Source organism: Hyaena hyaena, unplaced genomic scaffold, assembly GCF_003009895.1.
Source record: "Hyaena hyaena isolate Hyena2069 unplaced genomic scaffold, ASM300989v1 scaffold_20, whole genome shotgun sequence".
Lineage (NCBI taxonomy): Eukaryota > Metazoa > Chordata > Mammalia > Carnivora > Hyaenidae > Hyaena > Hyaena hyaena.
The window spans coordinates 4,427,872-4,449,156 of NW_024080652.1; the positions used below are offsets into that span (position 1 = coordinate 4,427,872).

Below are 21,285 nucleotides of genomic sequence, written 5' to 3' on the forward strand. Positions count from 1 at the left end.
AAGGGGCCCATCATGAGTAACAGACACTCCTAGCATTCAGGAAATTCCAAAGATTTAGAGACTGTCTCCCAGGAACCAGGAAGAGGGACCAGATGAATTCTTTAAACAACATATTGGCCATGGTCAGGGGTCTGGCAGAACTCAGGTGGTCAGGGAAGGTACACATTTTAGGACAGATCTATCACAAAAGATAGTGGAGACATTGGAGAAATAAGGATTGAAATAATGGGGTGTTCACAGGGATGGATAGCTTAGGAGACATGAGAACTTTAGGAAATGAATGCAGCTCTCTCTATAGGAGCAGCTAATGACAGTGAACAACTGCGTAAAGATAGGCCAAAGAAAAAAAAGTGTGTGTGTGAGGGGGGGGGTGCAGTGCTGGTAAATGAGATCAGCTAATAAGCATGGAGCAATTTCAGAAAGTGAAATCACCAAGGCCAGAAGAGCCACAGGGACATCAGCATCGATTTACAGCTGTTCTAGGAGAGGGACAGCATTCAGACGTGGATGCAGTTGATGGACTGAGAGCAGCAGTGAGACTAGATTCAGCAGATGTGGAAACAAAGAGGAGAAACAGTCTGACAGGAGCAACTTGGAAACAGATATAACTCATAAGACACTTAGGAATTAAGATGCATATTTAAGAAGCTCTAGGCCTCTGCAGGATGGCAAGGGAGGGCAGATTAGGAAATAGGTAAAATGAAGAAAGAGCTGAATAGAGACACAGAAACAAGAAAATGGATTCAAACAATAAAGCAATAACAAACAGGCAAGAAAACAGATGGTCAGGCAACTGATGACAGGGTGAGAGTCGGGAGTTTTGGGGAAACAGCATGGGGCAGAGCACCATGGTTTCAGCCCAGACACCTAGGGAACCTGGGATTAGGACTGATCCAGTTGAAGAGAGGGGGAAGCCAATGCCTCTGAGAATGGAGTGAAGCTTAAGAGATTTGGAGGACAAAGAGATGGACCAGCTGAAAAAGTGGGAAAGGCAGGAGGCGACTGAAGACTGAGAAGGAATATGAATCTAGGGAGCTACTTGGAAATGTGAGCTGATGACAGAAGGATGTGTGACTCTCAGAGGTGGGAAAGTCAGGAACAAGTAGGAAAAGAGAGTCAGAAGAGTCAGAGCAGCTAGGCTATAGTGGCTGTGGCAGAAGGAACTGTCTCCGTGATCTAAGAGGATTTAAGACTCAGTAACAAACAAGGGGTGGTCGCTTTGTAACAAAACACTGAGAAAACTAGAGAGAAAAGTCCAGCAGGCAACTCAAGAGCGCGTCTCTGCAGCTCCTCCCAACCTCTCAGCTTTTTCGTTAACAAGCAGCCGTACATCCTTTGCAGCTATTCCCATCCTAGATGAGGTGGGGATTTCCGAGACGTCCCCTAACATGTGGGCGCTTAGACTTACGGGAAACAGAGTCCGGGTATTGGTCAGTTCCCGAGGTGGGCTCCGGGAGCGCAGCCGACATCGTCCTGCGCATGTGCAGCTCACCCAGTGTGCGTGTTCGCGCACGCGCAGTGCCGCTGCTCCGCTCTCGCTTCCTGTCCGTGCCCAGGTCACCGCTGGCCGTGGTTCCCAGGCTTCGGCCTCTGGCGGGCGAGGGTCCCGGGGCCTGCAGGGCTCCAGGCCGTCTGTCCGGGCAGACACCTAGCGGGCGCGGGGCTGTGCGGGCCGGGCGAAGACCCCCCGAGCGCGAGTCCCGGAGCCCGCGGGCTGGGCCAGAGGGGCCGGACGGCGGCGGCGCAGGGCGGCGAGATCGGGCCCGGCCCGTCTGCACCCGCGGCGGCCCGGCCGAGGCCCGCGGGACGGCGAGGCCCCGGTGGCCGATTCGGGCCCCAGGAGGGTCGTCGGCCCTAAGTGAGCTTGTCTCGGAGGCCCAGAGCCGGCTCCTGGAGAACGGCGGCCCCGGGAGGTGCAGGAGGAGCAGGGCCCGCCCCGCAGCCCTTGGGAGACTTGGGGCAGCTCGGCGTTTCCCGACGAGGTAGGTCGTGGGCTTTCGGGTCTCCAGGCAGTTGTAGATTTTGTGTGCTGCGCCGCAGGCCGAGGGCGCGATTGGGTGGCTAGGGAGGGGTGGGCGCTTCCCGGGACTCCTGGGGCTCAGGTTTCCTCGGGGCGCAGCGGGTCCCTTCATCCCTTGCTCCCCCAGTCGCCCTCTCCTGGCTTCCAAGCGCGTCTCTAAGCGCCCCTGGGCATCTGTGCTGTCTCCTCTTAAGTGCGTACTGACCGCGCTGGGCTCTGCCCTGTGGCATCCGACAGTGTAGTGCAGGATAAGTCTGCGAGGGTTTGCTGCTGCTTCTGCTGCCGCCGCCGCTGGGGTGACCGAGGAGGAGGCTGGGCCTGAGAAGGGGTGTGACGCTTCCAGGGTGACCCGGTCTCTGGGTGGAATTGTGGACGGGACTCAACTCCTGGTCCAGCGTGCTGTTCACTCTGTTACATTTTAAGTCAAAGTAAGTGTCTTAACTGAAGATCGTTTTGAGCAGCACGTTCAAATGCCTACAAATGATATTTGAAGACAGCCATGCAGGTGCACATCTCTTGACTCAGGCCATCCTGCCTCCTGTTCTGAAAGAGATGGTTAGAAAATAGATGACTGTTAACAGAATTTTTGTATCTTCTATTGAATGATGGAGGTTTATTTATTTCAATAGGATACAGTGTCCATTCATTAATGAGAAACATACCCACTCAGTGGCCACATAGTCAGGTGCCAGCTACAGACAGACAGGTGGGTGCCCCCTCCTTATTTTTCCAATTACTTCTGAAGATTTAAAGGGACAGTGCCCCACAGGTTTCTTTCATGGAACTTTCCAGGAGAGTACTTTCTTGGCAGTAGCGATCACAGCTTCATTGCTTCTCTTTTCTTTGCCCAGGTCTGCTCCCACTTTCACTGTCCTCCACGTTTTTCCAAGAGCAGCAGAAGATGAGTAGATCTGTGGTGAGTGTTTCTGTTTATGTATTCCCCACTTCCTTTTGTATTATCCTCTAGATGAATAGTTCAGATTTTAAAGGGGGAAGGTAGAGATAGAAAAGATATATGATTGAACAAAGCACGGAGTACCAGAATGGCAGCAAGCATCTCTGTCATGTTCACATGTATAGATAGCACGATCCTTCAGAGCCTTGAAAGCTGAAGTGCAGAGGCTCCTGGTCTGCTTGACATTCATTGAAAAAAATGACAAATGCCATTCCTTACTAGACACTGACCTGCCAAGAAAGTTTTGTTTTCTCTTGGGTTTTGCAGTTTCTTTGACCATCTCACTGTAATTGTGATCAGGCTCGCCTAAGCCATGGCTGTTGGTGCCGTACTTGTGCATCCTGTAAGCTGAGACATACTGGTCCAGGGAGCACCTAGTGCATATAATTTTTCTGGAAACTACAATATCGTCCCATAGATACATTGTTTTTACTGCTTGATCCAGGGGTAAAATGAGGATACTCTGGAGAAGTGGCTTTCTCACCCTCCAGTAAGTCTTGCTAAATATTTCTCTATGCCAGTCTATCTGGTGTGCATCTCAGACCTGTGCCATCATGTCTCTGGCAAAGATTGCTTAGTTTCCATTCACGTTTTCTCCTGCAACCTTGGTTCTGTCCCTGCCCATCCCCAGAACCTGCCCCAGGTTACCATGAGCTAACATACCAAGCTAGCGATTTGCAATGCTTGCCTTGGTCTGCTCTGCCGCCTTTCCCATCTACAGGGTCTGCTCTGTTGGTTCTGTGACAAATCTCTTCTGCTCTCTTCCTGACCGATTCTTCTGCCCTGTTCATGTGCTATTTTTTCCATCCCTGGCTCACGGCCTTTATACCTGTCTGACCTCTCCCTCCTGTATTCTGAATTGCCCACTCTGTCCGTTTTCCCATGTGGACCAGATGCCTCTGGCTGGCCACCTGCCAGTGTTTCCATGGGGGTTGTCCAAAGGATACCTCAGGTTAATAGTAATTATTTGTAGCCCAGTCTATGCCTTCTGCTCTTGTCCCTGACTCTTTGTTCCACTGTCCAGCCTGTCACTCAATCCAGAAAAATGGGATTCTTTCTAATCTCTTTCTCCATTCTGTTACCACATTCGCTCATTCCTATTGTTATATTCTTTTTTTGTTTGTTTTAGAGAAAAAGCGTGCACATGCTAACAAGGGAGAGGGGTAAAAGTGAGAGACGGGGTAGAGAAGGAGAGAGAGAGAGAATAAATATCCAGCAGGCTTCAGCCCAACATGGAGCTGAATCCCATAACCCTGGGATCATGACCTGAGCTGAAATCAAGAGTCAGACATTTGGAGCACTTGGGTGGCTCAGTCTGTTAAGCTTCTGACTTTAGCTCAGGTCATGATCTCACGGTTCATGGGTTCAATCCCTGCATTGGGCTTTGTGCTGACAGCTAGCTTAAAGCCTGGAACCTGTTTCAGATTCTGTGTCTCCCTCTCTCTCTGACCCTCCCCTGCTCTCTCTCTCTCTCTCATAAATAAATAAAACATTAAAACTTTTATTTTAAATTAATAAAATTAAAAAAAAAAAAGAGTCAAGACATTTAACCGGCTGAGCCACCAGGCGCCCCATAGTAGATCATTTTTAGAGTAGTTTAGCTTTATCTGAAAATTGAGCAGACAGTAAAGAGATCCAATCGACTCTTCCCTGTCTCAGTTTCCCCTGTTGTTAATATCTTACATTAGCCTGGTGCATTGTTTCAGTGGATGGGTCAGTGTTGATACATTATCTGAAGTCAAGAGTTGATGTTAGAGTTCACTCCTTGTGTTGTATGGTTCACGTTTTGACGTCCTTATGATGGCATATATCTGCCGTGACAGTATCCTACAGAACAGGTTTACTGCCCTGAAAGTTCCCTGGGTACCACCCGTTCATTGCTCCCTCCCCCAGTCTCTGGCAATTACCAGCCTCTCCGCTGTATGTATGGTTTTGCCCTTTCCAGGATGTCACGCACAGGTGACCCTTGCACAACACATGTCTGAACTGTTTGGGTTTACTTATCCATGGGTATTTTTCAACACGTACAGCATGATACCGTAAAGGTATCTTCCTCATGATTTTCTTTCTACGTTGTAAGAAAGCAGTATATCATTCGCATAATGTACAAACACATGTTAATTGACTGTTGAGGTTATTGGGAAGGCTTCCCATCAGCTGCACACTACTAGCAGTTAACTTGGGAGGAGTCCAAAGTCATACGTGGACTTCCAACTGTGGGTGGTGAGTGTCCCTCACCCCCGCATCGTTCAGGGGTCAGCTGCTGTTGGAGTCATACAGTCTGTAGCTTTTTCAGACTGGCCTCTTTCTGATTTTGCATGAAATGCCTGTTCCCATGCACTACCAGTCTTTCTGTCCCTATACGATCTCGTTTGTTGTTTTTCTTACTGACGTACAAAGGAGTTTTAAATGTTTTACATTTTGTCTGTTTGAATCATGTTAGTAAACATTTTCTTCTGAGCTTATTTATTTTTTACTTTATCTTCCAGCCTTACCATAGTGCCCTTTAATATCTTCATTTTGACGAATTGAATACTGTACATTTTTAAAATTTCTCGAAACAAGCACATTTGTGGGGGTAGGATTCCTGGTTCCAGAGCGCCCTCTGCAGTCAGCACTGGAGCCGCTGCTTTACTAGTGGGAGGAATTCGTGGTCTTGTGCTTTCTTTCTCTTTTCTGTGCATTCTTTGGGCCTCGGGCTGGTGTCCTGACTTCCGACTCCCAGAGGCCTTGCACATGTGAGGATTCCCTTTTCCTGGATTTTCAAGAGGATTCTGCCTCAGTGGGGACCCTCAGACTGCAGTCTTCTGGCCCCAGTAGGCTCTCACTGTTCTCTGTTGTTTGGACCCCAGCAATACATGTGAGCTCTGTGACATGCAGAGGTGGCTGTGACACACAAGGGCCCCTTTGTTAAAGTCCTTTTGCGCTCAGGTCTCTGTCTGAAACCCTCTGGGTGGATCTCTTTCTCTCTCAGTCTTTACTGATGGAATGCCAGTGCTGTACCCTTCTAGCCACTGCTGAAAGGAGCCTCAGAAAGGAAAGAAAACCTGTCCTCCCTCCCAAACAGCAGGGGACAGAGCAGCGCCGTCTGCATCGGAAACCTTCCAACAACATGGCAGATCAAGGTGTTCACGGGACGTTCTCACCCTCATGTCCAGTGATCTGGCTTGTGTGACAATCTGTAGCCAGCCCTGAGGTTTTTTTTTTTTAATTAAAAAAAATTTTTTAATAGTTTTTAAATTTATTTTCAAGATAGAGAGAGACAGAGCATGAGCGGGGGAGGGGTGGAGAGAGAGAGAGGGAGACACAGAATTTGAAACAGGCTCCAGGCTCTGAGCTGCCAGCACAGAACCCAGCACAGGGCTTGAACCCATGAACCGCAAGATCATGACCTGTGCTAAAGTCGGACACTTAACCGACCTAGCCACCCAGGCGCCCCACCAGCCCTGAGTTCTTGATCACAAGACCACCTCAGGAATACGAGCTGTACTGAGTGTTCTTTTAAGACATGAGGGTTGTTCTCTTTTGAAACTAACCTAAAATCCCTGAATATCTGCAGTTCTGGCCGGTTTCTTAATTTGTTAACCAGGTTTTCTGAACCCATTTTCCTTGAGTTTAAAATGCTTTTGTGTTGCTGCTTGCCTGAAGCCAGAGAAAGAATAATGTAGCTTTCTCTTTCTGCCTTTGCACTTAACCAAGAACTTGGGCAAGCTCCTCAGACCCATCAGCAAAGAAAAAAATCAGCTTGGAACATTCACAATAATGCTCTTTTTAAGCAGCAACACTGCATGTATTTTATGTGCATTACATGCAAAAACTATATTTTTTTCTTAATGTGCTTTTTCCTCCCCTTAGAAGGCCAAAATGCAGGCATTGAAAAGTCCCTGCAAATTGCACCTTTTGTGAAATTACAGTTGCAAGACCAGAAGTTAGAATAAGATGTACGTTGTTCTGTTTACTCATTAAAGTTAAACCACTTCTTTCGATCCCTTGCTCTTTTGCTTTTGGTAATAACTTTCTGCACGTGAACTTCTGGATGCTGATCTTCATGAGGGTGGCCACAGTTGTGACGGGAGGGGGTCTCAATGAAGGACAGACAGAGCTTCTGGAAGGCCTCCTTGCTGTTGCTGTCTAGGACTGTCTCCTCACGGACTGGGCCTGGGCAGTTCTGCACACAGATCAGTCTGGCCTGGGCAGGAGCCACTTCTTACAGCACCCTGTGGCCCGTCCGCAGCTGGTACTCGGACCTGAACACCTTTACCTGGCTCCCAGTGTCCCCACACCTGGAGCCTGGGAGAATAACAGGTTCAGGTGACCAGGTGGTCTCGGGGAATCTTGCCAGCAGGATGTGTCCTGCACTCTTCGATCGTTACATGTTAAGTATCTTAGATTAGTGAATGTCAGGAGTTTGCCATTCTCTCAAATGGTCCCCGTGCAGGACACGGCCTTTCCTTCCACACTGCTCCTTACATGCCTTGTCAGATTGCTGGAGCCTTTTTGTTTTTAATGTACTGGCACTGTTTTGTAATCCCTCCTTGGCAATTGCATAAATTTGACAGCCTTGTTGGCCTTAGTTGTTTAAACTTGTTTCTGTGTTTTCTGGTTAATTTTTGTCGTTATTTGGAAAGACTGATAAGATGCATAGTGGATAGTCAACAGTAACCTGAGTTGTCATTATGTCCAGAGTTAAGTGCTTTCCCATTTGATGCTGGTATCACGTTATATGACAGATACTGTTGTTACCTTTAATTTAGAGGTAGTGATACGGAGGGACAGTTGTAATGACTGGAGTATTTGAGTGGGGACAGTTTATTCAGAAAATCCACACTTAAAGCTTCAGCTTAGGCAGTCTCTGGGTCTGTTTGCCCCTCCTTGGGGCTGTGCTCCCCTGGATTGTGTGAATGGCCAGAAAGGGGATTCCTTCTGAGTTTCCCAGCTAGGAATTAGGGACAGCTGAACAAGCTCTTGCTGACAGTTCACATGGCAGCTGTGGTCAGGCCTGCTAGACATACTTTGCAATAAAATACACAACTAATGGGGTGCCTGGCAGCTTGGTTGGTTGAGTGTCTGACTCTTGGTTTTGGCTCAGGTCATGATCTCACGGTTCATGAGGTTGAGCCCCACATTGGGCTCTGCTTTGGAGCCTGCTTGGGATTCTCTCTCCCTCTCCCTCTGCTCTTCCCCTGCTCAATCGCTTTCTCTGTCTCTCAAAATTAAAAATTAAACAAAACATTTTTTAAAATCTTTAAAAAAATACACACAATGAGTGTGTGTTGCCTGGCTTCTTGCTTTGGCAGGGGTGGCAAATATCACAGATCAGCTCCTTCCATGCACAGTAGGAAGAGCCAGTTGAACAGGAACAGTGGGTGAATTTCAGGCTGTTGAGTTTGGATCTGGGACACATCTGACCTTTAGGAGAGAGGTCTGGCTGGTGGTAAACAATTGCGAAATGCCGACATACTCACAGCAGGATGCAGATAACAAAGTGTAAAGGACCAAAAACAGAGCCGCAGGCCCTCTAACTTCAAGATGTCTTGGAGAACAGGGGAGCCAGCAAAGGAAACAGAAAGGAGTCAGCGGGGCAGGTCAGAGGAGAGCCAACATCGGTAATGTTCTGGAAGCAAAAAGGAGAAGCAAAGTGCACCTTGCGTTTCTCTGAATGCCCCTCCGGCCTGTGGCCCTCAGGGGCAGAGGCTATGTGTGCTGGTCTTAGTGTCCCTAACCAGGACTTTCCTGACTCACAGCACAAGATGGTATTTTCTCTTTTTTGGTGAATACTGAATGTGTTCATCCTGGTGTATTTCTGATTTGTTTATTTTCTTTCCATGATAAAGGAGGTAACAGTGTTTGTAGTTCATTTGACCAGTGAGCTTGGTAAGCTCTTGTCCCCATATGCCTTCTCCACCTCATCCAGTTCCGATCACGGTGCCATTACAGGGGCCAGTGTCATTCAGGGATGTGGCCGTGGACTTCACCCAGGAGGAGTGGCAGCATCTGGACCCTGAGCAGAAGACCACCTACCGAGATGTGATGCTGGAGAACTACAGCCACCTCGTCTCTGTGGGTGAGGAGAGCCCGCTCTCTCGATTGCTAAGATACATGGGATTTCCTTCAGATGTACCAACTTTAACTTTGAATTTGATGGGACAGATGTGAGTGGTCTGTTTTGGGCACCAGGCAAGGCATTTGATCTTCACCTCCCCAGTGCAAGGCTCTAAATGTGGTGCAGCTCATAAGGCAGCACCGTCCTCAGACGACGAGAGACCCGGCAGCCCAGCAGCGAGGCTCAAGTTCTGTCTCATTTCTGTTAACAGGCTGTCACATTATCAAACCGGAAGTTATCATCAAGTTGGAGCAAGGAGAAGAGCCATGGATAGTGGAAGGAGAATTCCTACCACACAGTTACCCAGGTGTGTTAGTGCAGGCAGTGCGGAGACTGGTAACTTGGAAGTGTTTTTCCCCAGGAACCTCTCATGGTCCGGAGCCCGTAGAAGGGCCTACAGACAGTTGCGTGTGTGCTCTAGCTACCTGAGCCTCACTGCTGGAGCCTTCCTCCTTCCCCGAGAGAACTGTGTTTTCAGAGTGTTGCCATGCTTTGCCTCTCCCCCAAGCCTGCCCTCCGTGGCTCCCTTCTCCCCACTGAGCCTCGGGTCTAGCTTGCTCCACGACATTTGCATCTGCCCATTATCACGGCTTCTTTTGGTTTTTAGGCGTTTGTGTCTGTTAAAAAGTAACTGATATGACTCGTAGGTTTCTCACCACCTTCCTTTCTTCCTCTTTTCTGTGAGATGCCTCAGACAGGTCTCTGTCCCTGGTTTCCTGTCTCCCTTCTCTGAGGTCAGATTCCAAAGCTCCATCCTGTGCCTGAACCAGTGAGTTTGGTGCACCGTGGAGCACCTGGGTGCGAGATCCAGCCCTTTCTGAGTTGGGTGACAGTAGCGTCTGGGCCCCCTGCCCGCCCATCTTGTCCCTTACTCACCGCAGTGTCCTGTCCTAGCGGGCACTCAGTGAGTGTGATGCACGGGAGTGAGTTAGGATTCCCTTCCTTCCATCCTCCAGAAATGTCTCTGAAAGCTCCGCTTCCACCTTAATTGGGTTCTGCTTCCTGAGCTCTTCAAAGGGTCCCTCCTCCTCCCATTATTAGGGTTGTTGTTTGCCTGTTTGTTTTTTGCTTTACCATCCCTGTCCTCCTGTCCACTCTCCTGTGGTAGCAGCCCAGCGGTCCCTCATGCTACATACACTTGCAGGATGGTGTTCCTGGAAGTTTACAGTTGACCTTCTCACTGGTCTCCCAGGATGAGCCTTCGGGGGTTTCCCTGCTGCTTCCAAAAGGGAGTGTAAATTCCTCATCTTCCCTGTGCTGCCTGGAAAATTAATTTTCAGTGCTTTCCCAGAACTCTTGCTAAATTCCACTGGGTCCTCACTCCTAAATGTCTTCTGTTCATGGGGTTATTGTCCATTTCGCTTTAATTCAGAGAGGAGTGTTTGCCAGATAACAGCACATTCTTCCAGATAACTGAGCACAGGGCTCAGGTTTTCCGCCTCTCCTTGAAGCTTGTCCTTCCAGCTCTTATTATTCCAGTCTTTTCCTTCTCTCAAGATGACTCCACCTCAGGGCCATATCTTGAAAAAAGTTAGGTCTGATCAAGTAATCTTACTTGATAGTATATATATTTTGCTTTAGCTTCTTTTTTCCCAAATTATAACCCGGTAAAGAAAAGAGCATGTTCTCCTTTGCCATGGTATGTAATGTGTAGTCCACATTGAGTGTCTTTGGAGCCCAGTAGGTGAAAACTTTCTTATCTGTCTATTGAGAAATAATTGATAAACAGTGCTAAATATTCATGCTTGGGTCACATCCCCATGTATTCTGCAGGTGCTTGAAAGCAACAGCTCTGATTTCAATTCAGGGGTTCAAAGGAAATAGGGAATAGAGTCATACTTTCTAATAGACAGGATTTGGTTAGGAAAAGAGAAGAGAGTTGCATGGTATAATTTACAGCTCAGCATTTCAGGGGCACCTGACTGACTCCGTTGGTAGAGCACGCAACTCTTGATCTCAGGTTCATGAGTTCAAGCCCCACCTTGGGCACAGAGCCTCCTTAAAAGAAACAGACCCTTAGCATTTCATATGGAATGTTGGTGTTCCCAGGCAAGGCTGAACCGCTGTGCTAAAGCCATTCTGTGGAGAGTACTTATTTCCAGCTTTAAGGGGAAATGGAGCTAATTGAGCTGAGAAAGGATTTGAGATGGTTTTATTTGTTTGTTTTATAAAAAAAAATTTTTTTTAAGCATTTTTGAGAGATAGAGACAGTGTGAGCAGGAGAGGGGCAGAGAGAAGGAGACACAGAATCCGAACCAGGCTCCAGGCTCTGAGCTGTCAGCACAGAGTCTCATGCGGGTCTCAAACCCACAACCCATGAGATCATGACCTGAGCTGATGTCAGGCGCTTACCTGACTGAGCCACCCAGATGCCCCATTGTTTGTTTTTTTAAAGCATGGAACTCTCTGAAAGATAGGTTTTGAGTAGACCAAGGCTGGAAGCCAAGCAAACTGAGTGAAGCAATAGGAGCGGAGACTTGTGGTTGAAAGTAAGCTGGGCATTGTTGGCCCCACGGCAATCTCAGAAGCCCACGGTGCCTCAGACTGTGAGGGTCTCTCCCAACTTTCTGTGAAGTGGTGTGGGGCCAAGTGCTGGGCCCCCTCCCCCACTCCCCACTCCCACCTTGGAAGGATCACCTGACACTCCTTGCCTAACAAATAGCTTGGTTTTCCTAGAGCAGAAATTCTTCTTCATAGGCTCATATAAACCCAGTTTGGAATCACACTGTGAGTCCAGGTGAAAAGTATTCTTTGTCAGACTTTTCCTCCCTTTTATCTGTCGATGTTTTGGCAGTGCACTCAGGAAGCTGTAGGTTTTGGAGGACAAGGCTGGTACGATTTTATCTGATGTGGATGACAGCAAGCATGGTAGTCAAGTTCATCCAAAAACTTGTTAAGTAAAAATAAAGGTCACTGTTTTAGGAGCAGTTTGAGGAATCTGATTTTTAAGGTTTGTAAATGAAAAGAAAGCCAAATGAAGCTCAGGAGTGATGAAGCCTCTGCACGTTCAGAGTTAAGGGGCAGTATGGGATGTCAAGAGGCGAGACTAGTTTACGGGAATTGCCAGGAGACCGAGAATGGGAAAAATAGTTGCTAAACTCACAGAGCACGTGTTTTGTGCCAAATGCTGCTCTGAGCACTTTATGAATTTATGTAATCCCACAGCAGCCCGGTACCACTGTCTCACCAGTGGATGGCCCTGAGTCACAGGCGACTTATGTACTTGTTGCAGGTCATCCAACGAGAGTGCATGCTGCACCATGCAAATAGAAATAAATAGAGTTTCATGGTTCGAATGAGTTCAGTTTAAATCATAGTATCAATAGAATATTTACAAAATCTTAAACTTCTGAAGGGCTGGCTGCTCTGGTCTATTTTATACTTCCTGTTGGACATACAGAGTTCCCGAGACTCTCCTTTCAAGTGAAACAGAATCACAGGGCCGTTCCTCTTAAACATGAGGAGGTTTGGGTACACGCTGAATTGGGCCTACTATGTGGAAACTGAAACAAAGGCAAAGTAATGTGGAAGGATCAAGGCTGGTCAAAACGCTGGTCACAAAAATCTCAGTAAAAGCGATGGTGCCTGAGACTGTGATCATCTCCCCCAACTTGATGGGAAACGGTGTGGCTCAAAGTGCTGGGCTCCTCCCGCTCCCCTGCTGCCTCCTGGGGCACCTGTGCACCCCTGCTTGCCTGATAGCACTCCTTGTTCATCCTCGTTTGCTGTGAGCCCTTTCATGTCTACCTGTCAGCTACTCATCCACCATCCCTTGTCTTCCTGTCAGCGCTCCGTGTTTACATTTTACCTTCTCTGCCCAGCTTTGAACAAACCCTTATAAAGCAGCAAAGATCAAAGGTGCTTGCATTTGTCTCCTTTCCTCACCTCGGAGGTGTGTATGTGTGTGTTTGTGTGTGTGTACATGTGTATGTGTGCATACATGCATGTTTTTATCCCAAACTGTAACAGTAGGGAAAAGATACTCTTGGAATTATTTTCATCTGCCCGTGGAGCTGGCATCTACACCACGATGAAATGCTTGCATGTAAATCACATTCCATATCTTAATGTAGGAAGATACACAAAATTTTGTTAATTTTGCCTCTTTTTAGAAGAAGTCCAGAAAGCTGATGATCTGGTTGAAAGAGTCCAGGAGAATGAAGGCAAACATTCAAGGCAAGCTATATCCATCAAAAAAACCCTGACTGAAGAGAGAGGTAATGGTCTTGGTAAGACTTTTAATGTGGAAACGAACCCCATTCCTTCAAAGAAAATGTCCTATAAATGTGGCTCATGTGAAAAGAGTTTGAAGTCCGTTTCAGAATATATTAGTAGCGACGGCAGCTATGCAAGAATGAAGCCTGACGAATGTGGTGCGTGTGGGAAACCGCTTCCCCACGTGAAGCTTGAGAAAACTCATCCAGGAGACGAACCTTATGAATTTAATCAAAGTAGGGAAGCTTACAGTCTAAATGAAGAAAAAATTTATCAGAACATTCATATTTTGGAGAAACCCTTTGAATATATTGAATGCCAGAAAGCCTTTCAGAAGGATCCAGTTTTTGGTAATCATATGGAGGAGAAGCCCTATAAGTGGAATGAATCCGAAATAGCCTTTCTCCAAATGTCCAACCTCGGTGTACACCAGGGGTCTCACATGGAAATGAAGCCCTACGAATGCAGTGCATGTGGGAAATCCTTCTGTAAAAAGTCCAAGTTTATCATACATCAGAGGACTCACACAGGAGAGAAACCTTATGAATGTAATCAGTGTGGGAAATCCTTCTGCCAGAAGGGAACCCTCACTGTCCATCAGCGCACACACACTGGGGAGAAGCCCTACGAATGTAACGAATGTGGGAAAACCTTCTATCAGAAGTTGCACCTCATTCAGCATCAGAGAACTCACTCAGGAGAGAAGCCCTACGAATGTAGTTACTGTGGGAAATCCTTCTGCCAGAAGACCCACCTCACACAACACCAGAGAACACATTCAGGAGAGAGACCCTATGTCTGTCACGACTGTGGGAAAACCTTCTCCCAGAAGTCAGCACTGAACGACCACCAGAAGATTCACACGGGCGTGAAACTCTATAAGTGTAATGAGTGCGGGAAGTGCTTCTGCCGCAAGTCTACTCTCACCACACACCAGCGCACACACACCGGTGAGAAGCCCTATGAATGTAATGAGTGTGGGAAGTTCTTCTCTCGGCTGTCCTATCTCACTGTGCACTACCGGACTCACTCTGGAGAGAAGCCCTACGAATGTAATGAGTGCGGGAAGACCTTCTACCTGAACTCCGCCCTCATGCGGCATCAGCGGGTGCACACCGGGGAGAAGCCCTACGAATGTAACGAGTGCGGGAAGCTCTTCTCTCAACTGTCGTACCTCACCATCCACCATAGGACTCACTCAGGAGTGAAGCCCTATGAATGTAACGAGTGCGGGAAGACCTTCTACCAGAACTCGGCCCTTTGCAGGCACCGGAGAATCCATAAAGGAGAGAAGCCCTACGAGTGTTACATATGTGGGAAGTTCTTCTCTCAGATGTCGTACCTCACCATCCACCATCGGATCCATTCAGGAGAGAAGCCGTACGAATGTAACGAGTGTGGGAAGACCTTCTGCCAGAATTCAGCCCTTAATAGGCATCAGAGGACACACACGGGAGAGAAAGCCTATGAGTGTTACGAATGTGGCAAGTTCTTCTCCCAGATGTCCTATCTCACTATCCACCATCGCATCCATTCGGGAGAGAAGCCCTTTGAATGTAATGAATGTGGAAAAGCCTTCTCTCGGATGTCCTACCTCACCGTGCACTACAGGACTCATTCCGGAGAGAAGCCCTATGAATGTAACGAGTGTGGGAAAAAGTTCTACCACAAGTCCGCCTTCAATAGCCATCAAAGAATTCACAGGAGAGGGAATGTGAACGTACTGGATGTGGGAAGGCTTCTCTGAAGCCCAAGAACCTTCTCAGTGTGGTGAGTGGACAGCTCCAGCCACCGTCCGTCAGAGCTCACACGGTGACGCACACAAATGAACCTTTGTGTTAGTCATACTTGAAACCTGAGAGTTCACAGGGTAGAGACCACCGTTGTAACAAGACCACAGGACTCACCATTGTAACAAGACCACAGGACTCATCAGATTCCAGACTGTACGGGAGTAAACGTTTATAAATATTTAGAATGTGTATGAACTTCACCGTGAACTCAAACTGTTTTACATATCAGGGAATTCATACCAAGGGAAAATCTCTCAATTTAAGGAAAGTGGAACACCTAGTCCTTTGAAAATTATTAGTATTAAATGTTGTTTCTGATGTAGTACCAAGCTCCTTGGGACTTGAATAGCTGTTGTGAGTAAAGATACTTGTGTAAATAGAAGCTGTCAAATCGGCAGGTAGCGATCAAGACCGCAGCATTGCAACCTGATGCTCATATGCGAGTGTTCCTGGGAATGTAGGACTTAACGTTTTTGAGGGGTTTTGGTCTGTCCACTTGTTTTTAGGATGCTACATTACAGGCATTGTATGTTCATTTGAATCATGTTTGAAAAGCCATTGTATCTTTAGTAGAATAATTTGTAAGACATGATAAGATTACCCATTTAAACCGCTCCACCATGTTTAGTATCCTAATACTGTCACTGAACTCCCATCTGATCGTGTGTGCACTACATTCTTTCTCCTGCTCTGCTCTTCCCTGTCAGTGAACTCAATCGTCTATAAAGAACCTAATGTTTTTATAATGTGTTCAACCTTATCTGAGTCAGCAAGAGATTGAAATCTATGCATAAAATAGAAAACTATATAATTTTGAGTTGTTAATCCCAGAAGTTTCCAGTAATAAGTTTCCTATAGCACTCATTGCACTCTGTACAGTTAAACAGGACTTAGAATACTTCCATCTGTACTAATTTTTCCACCTGCTTTATTTTGTTTTATTTTAGTGTGGATGCCTACATAAGTGTAAGTGTGCAGAGCACACATACTGTGTAACTTAAGAATTATCTGTATTTTTATTTGGTGTAATAGTGTTTTTAAATATCGTGTTCTACTCCTTCCTGAATGAATGAAGAACTCTTCATACGGGTTTGTGGCAGACTTTGGTGAACGACACTAGTCCCTCACTCCTTACTGTTTGCTGGCAGAGTTTGGGTATCCATTCCTCTCCATGGAATGAAGGGTAAATCCTGACTAGTTTCAATTCATGATAATCCTTTTCTCATTGCCAGCTATTGGTTTAGAGTGGTCACGGGACCCAGTTCTGTTCAGATGAACAAAGGAGATATCTGACAGGTTATCTCTGGAAAACATTCCTTCAAAGATTCAAGGAATGAATCAAGCAGGGTGAAGTAGAGTCTTCTGTGGAACGTTGCCTTCTCTGCATGGGATGCCTGGTTGTGTCTTTCAAATGTGGATTATAATTTAAGCATGGCAGAGCAGAAAGATTGGAAGGACCTGGGACCTGGACGATGATACTGAGTCACTGAACCGACCGGCCATGTAGCTGTGCCACTTCTGGACTGCCTCTTCTATAGTCGACTAAATTTATGTTTAAGCCAGTTGATTTTGGTTGCTCTGTTAGCCATACTGAAGATACAAAGTTATACTCTTTGTAGGAATTATGCAATTGAGAAGTGGACTTGAGGTAAATCATCTATTTAGAAGTAAGTACTGATAGAGAGCTTTATGTTAACTTTCTATAAATTTGGATGTAAATAATTTGAGCACTACAAGTCAACTTGAAACAATTAAATGTAGATGTCTCCTTGAATTTTTACATCATTGACCTAAGAGCCTTTAGAACCTGATACAGTGTCAGATATACCTTCCTTTATACAATGCATGGCAGATTTTGTTTAGGTTAATTTGTGTTATCCATGGATCATCACTATAGTGTGTTTGCAGTATAGGTGTTGAGGGTAAGGACCTTTGCTTTCCGGTGATTAGCTGGATAGCCTCTATTTGCATAATTGACCCCTTACCGCTGAGGTGAAATGCCATATTTTTCATGTATTTCAATCCCTCATGGCATCTGTTTTTGTTGCTTAGCACTTTCCCTCCATATTCTTCTGGATGATCGTGAGTATGCTACATAGCAGGAATGAGAAGTCTGGTAGGTTGTATAGTTTTGTATAGGAAAATATACTTAAGGTGTATTTGTGGAAATGGTACCTACAAAGAATTTCCCACAGTCATTTGTCATTATAGCTTTAAATACACAGTATGCATTTTAAGTAAAACATTCAAAAGTTTCAATGGTTTACCACATTCTTTGTCTCTTATGTAGTGCCTGTGCGTAAAAGGGCCTTACATGTAAGTGGTCCCTAACTGCCTTTCTGATGATGGAGTAGAGTGACCTGTCCAGTTTCAAACATGTCGGTGTCCTTGTATTATTACATCTCTGAACGTAAGATCAGTGGCATGTTCATTAATGCCACTGTTTTTCTTCTTCCCTAGAGGCATGTGAAACAATGTGGTTTGTCTTTGACTTGATGGAATACAATATCTGAAAAGTTTTTCACTGTTCCTGGCAAGTGTGTAAGGTAACACATGCCCAAGTTCATGAAAGAAAGCACTAGAGGGACTTCAGCCTCCCTATCCTAAAGCAAGGACTGAACATGGACTTGGGGCAGAGCAGGAGTTCCTGTATGTTGTACACAGTGACCTCATAATTTGGGGTGTGACCAGATTATGAACTCTGAGGGGGGATTTTCAGGGGCTGAGCAGAAGGAAGGCCCTTCCTGGCAGGTGGACACATGACATTCCCCCAATATTTTGTCTCATCCTCAAGTCAGTGAAGTGGTGGCTCATCAACTGCTTCTTACTTAGGTCCAAATGAAGACGTAGTTTTAACACCAGGGCCCTGTCCCCTCAGAGGCCCCAGAGTCGTCTGCTTCTTTGTTCCACATCAATAAGCCTGGCTGCACTGTCCAGTCAGGCCCCCCAGAGAAGACTGTACAGTCCACAGGTTGTAGCCCAGGTAACTGCCAGCTTTATAGAAGGCCTGCACTTAAAACAAGGAAATTCCTTTTCCTTCTCATCACAGGGATGACTGCATCACAGGTTGTTTTTCTCATCCCTGAATTTAAAGTCTGTGATTCCTGCCAAACTGTTGAAACTAGCATGGGCTGTCAACCTGTTTCCTGAGTCCAAGTCTGGGATGCCATTGAAGCCAGAGTGGTTCGTGGGTCCCGGGACTGCAGGGGGTACACTGGGGGCAGATGGCTTTCTGCAGGGAGCTTTGAGCAGCCAGAGACCGTAGGGAGGCAAGCGCTGAAGGGAATGCAGGGAATATCATCTTTTTCCACGCTACACTGCTTTCTACTGTAGTGTCCCAAGCACTTATTGCCCGCCAAGGTCCTTTGCGAGGCAGAAAGCAGGTGCGTCAGCTCCATCCAGTGAGGTAAGGGCTGGAGGCAATGGACATGGTGCGAGATGGAGCATTCTCTCCTCACTCCACAGTCACGTCACTACAGGAAGTAGGCACGGTTTTCTGGATGTAGGAGGACCTTTTGGTGATCATGTAACGTGCCGAGAGGGGGTTTCTCCTAGTTGGAGGTGGGCTTTCTCTTCTTTTAACACATACATCTGCTGTGGCCACACTGAGGAGCAGGAATGGGGATTAGACCTTCCGTCAGCAGAGATTTGTGGATAACTCAGCAAGAAAAAATGCTGCCAGAAGACCTGAAGGAGTTTACCAAGAGAACACCACACGTCTCCAGCACGGGCAGGCATGATGGGATGTGGAAATCCAGACTTCAAAATGGTCTTACTAGACATCCTTTAAGAACAGTATATTAGTTACATGAAGCAGGAACAGTTACCCCAAAAGAGGTGGGGGGAAGGAGAAAGGGCATCAATAATTGGCATGAAGTAAATACTTCACTAGATGAGTTTAATTGCAGAGCAGAGACAGCCACAAAGTCAGTTAGTGGGCTGTGTGGTAACAGCAAATGATTTCACCCTGGACACCAGGAAGAGGATGCAATGTGAAAAATCAAACACTGAGACAGAGAGGACGGTAGACATAATACCCACATCCTGGGGTTCTCAAAAAGACAAGATGAAAATCCATGAATTTAAAATTTCTCAATTTAAAAAAGAATGAAATTAAGAGAGTTTTGTGATGCCAAATGGAAAGAAGCAGAAAATCTCAGGTCTGTAAAGCAAAACATTGCTTTGACCTAAGACCAATACCTAGAGTAGATGACATCCAGTAAAGTGACAAGAAAAGGCGGCGCATCCACAAGAAGGGCTAGGATGGTGCTTGGAGTCCTCAGTCATTAGAATGCGCGAGTTAAAACAAGTTACACTGATCAGAATGGAATAAATGACAGCAACATAAAATAAATATGGGTAAGGTTGTGAATGGTGATTGGTAATATTTGTAGCAGGATAAACTGACCGGAAATACCTTTTATAATTCATGTGTGTGGGGGCACTAAGGTGGCTCAGTCAGTTGAGCATCTGACTCTTGATTTCAGCTCAGGTCATGATCGCATGGTTTGTGAGTCAGAGCCCCGCATCAGGCTCTGCACCGACAGCCCCTCTCCTGCTTGCACACACACTCTCTGTGCAGCTAACAAAGTTATGGAACTTTTCTCTCTCTCAAAATAAACATTTAATAAAAATAAAGATCTTTAAAATTAATGTGTGTGCCTTCTCATGCAGTGGCACTTGCTAATATGCTTCTCTATCCCCGAGAAATTCTGTACACACACATGGATGCATACACAGGGAATTCTGTCAATGGAATGAGACATCCCAGGTCACTAGAAGAGGTAAGTAAAATGCAGATCAAGCAGTGCATAAAACATGAAATATAAAACCTAAAACACTTGATAAAACAATATGAATTTTAAAAATAGAATGGGATTTCTGTAACTAAATATTTGTTAATGTCACACACAACACACACACACCCTTACATACGTTACAATGGAATGTGCTTAAGGTCATAAATTGACTGTGTGAATGGCTGTACAAGAAGGGAACAGAATCAGAGTTTGAAACGAAGAGAAAAATCAGGCAAAGAATGGCCTCCACGCATAAACCAAGACTGAAAATAAATGTTTTGAACCGAGTGGTATGATTAACACTGTTCCCCGGGACTCCCCAGAAACGTTAAAACACAAAGGACCTGAGAAGTAAAAATCCTCAGTGTTTTATGCTTTTCCGTTTTAGCCAGAGTTTCACAGCCCAGGTGCCTAAATGACATCTGTGTCTTTTCTGGCAACTTCAAGCCAACTTCCAGTAATGTGGTTGTGGCTGCTCCATTTGTTGGTCCCTCTGTACTTTTTTTTTTTTTTAAAGTAGGCTCCATGCCCAAGTGGGGCTTGAACTCACAACCCTGAGATCAACAGTAGCATGCCTTACTGAGCAGCTGGTGTCTCTGTCACTCTGTACTTTTAAACCTTCCTAGGATGAAGGAGCCCCCAGCCAGGAGTATCTGCATCATGTCACAGAGTCATTTTGTGGGACAGACAGCACTGCTCAGGCACCAGGGTCCCCCCTTCCACCCAGTTTCAGCTTCACACCTCCCTGCAGATCTGAGTCCCCAGCTTCGCCCAGCGATGGTCAGGTGACTGTCTTTAGGTCCACGGGATGCAAGCTGAGGACTGTGTCATCTTGTAAGTCACATTCTAAGAGTACTGTTCTCCGCTGCCTCTTCCCCCCTCCCTTGGCTGTGACAGCACCATGGTGACAAGGGTAACACTTGAGGGCAGGGCTCCACCTACTGGGTCTGGAAACGGCCAGGAAACACTTCAGGCTTTGTGGGCAGGGCCTCTCGAAGCCACTCAGCACAGCCTCCATGTGTGACAGCGCCCACACAGCCTATGGGGGTGGCCTGGCCGTGTCCCAGTAAACCTCTATGTAGAGACAAAAATTTCAATTTCGTAGAATTTCACATGCCATAAAATATTACTTTGATTTTCTAAAAAAACTACTGACAAATGTAAAATCCAGTCTTGGCTTACAGGCTGCACCAGAAGCAGCAGGCCAGATGTCGCCTGTGAACTGTACCTTGCTGACACCTCTTTAGGGGATGGAAAAATAACAAGATAAAGGGGACCCTTCTCTCTGAAGAACATCCCGGACGGGGTCTATCCTATCTCCCTGGACCGCCTGCCTGGTAATTTAGAATTGTACACGAGATCTCAATCTTCTATCTTAGCAGCCAATCCAACACCGATAC

The 21,285-nt window shown here is 46.4% G+C and overlaps 1 protein-coding gene across 1 annotated transcript; it reads left to right on the top strand.

The window, feature by feature from the left end:
* The first annotated feature begins 1,550 nt into the window (after positions 1 to 1,550).
* On the top strand, positions 1,551 to 19,454 carry ZNF12 (zinc finger protein 12). Its single transcript, XM_039226053.1, is given in 6 exon segments — positions 1,551 to 1,982; positions 2,872 to 2,936; positions 8,913 to 9,039; positions 9,290 to 9,385; positions 13,191 to 14,993; positions 14,996 to 19,454. Coding segments are annotated over 5 exon segments (2,181 nt in total). The 5' UTR covers positions 1,551 to 1,982; positions 2,872 to 2,921; the 3' UTR covers positions 15,136 to 19,454.
* Positions 19,455 to 21,285: the final 1,831 nt, after the last annotated feature.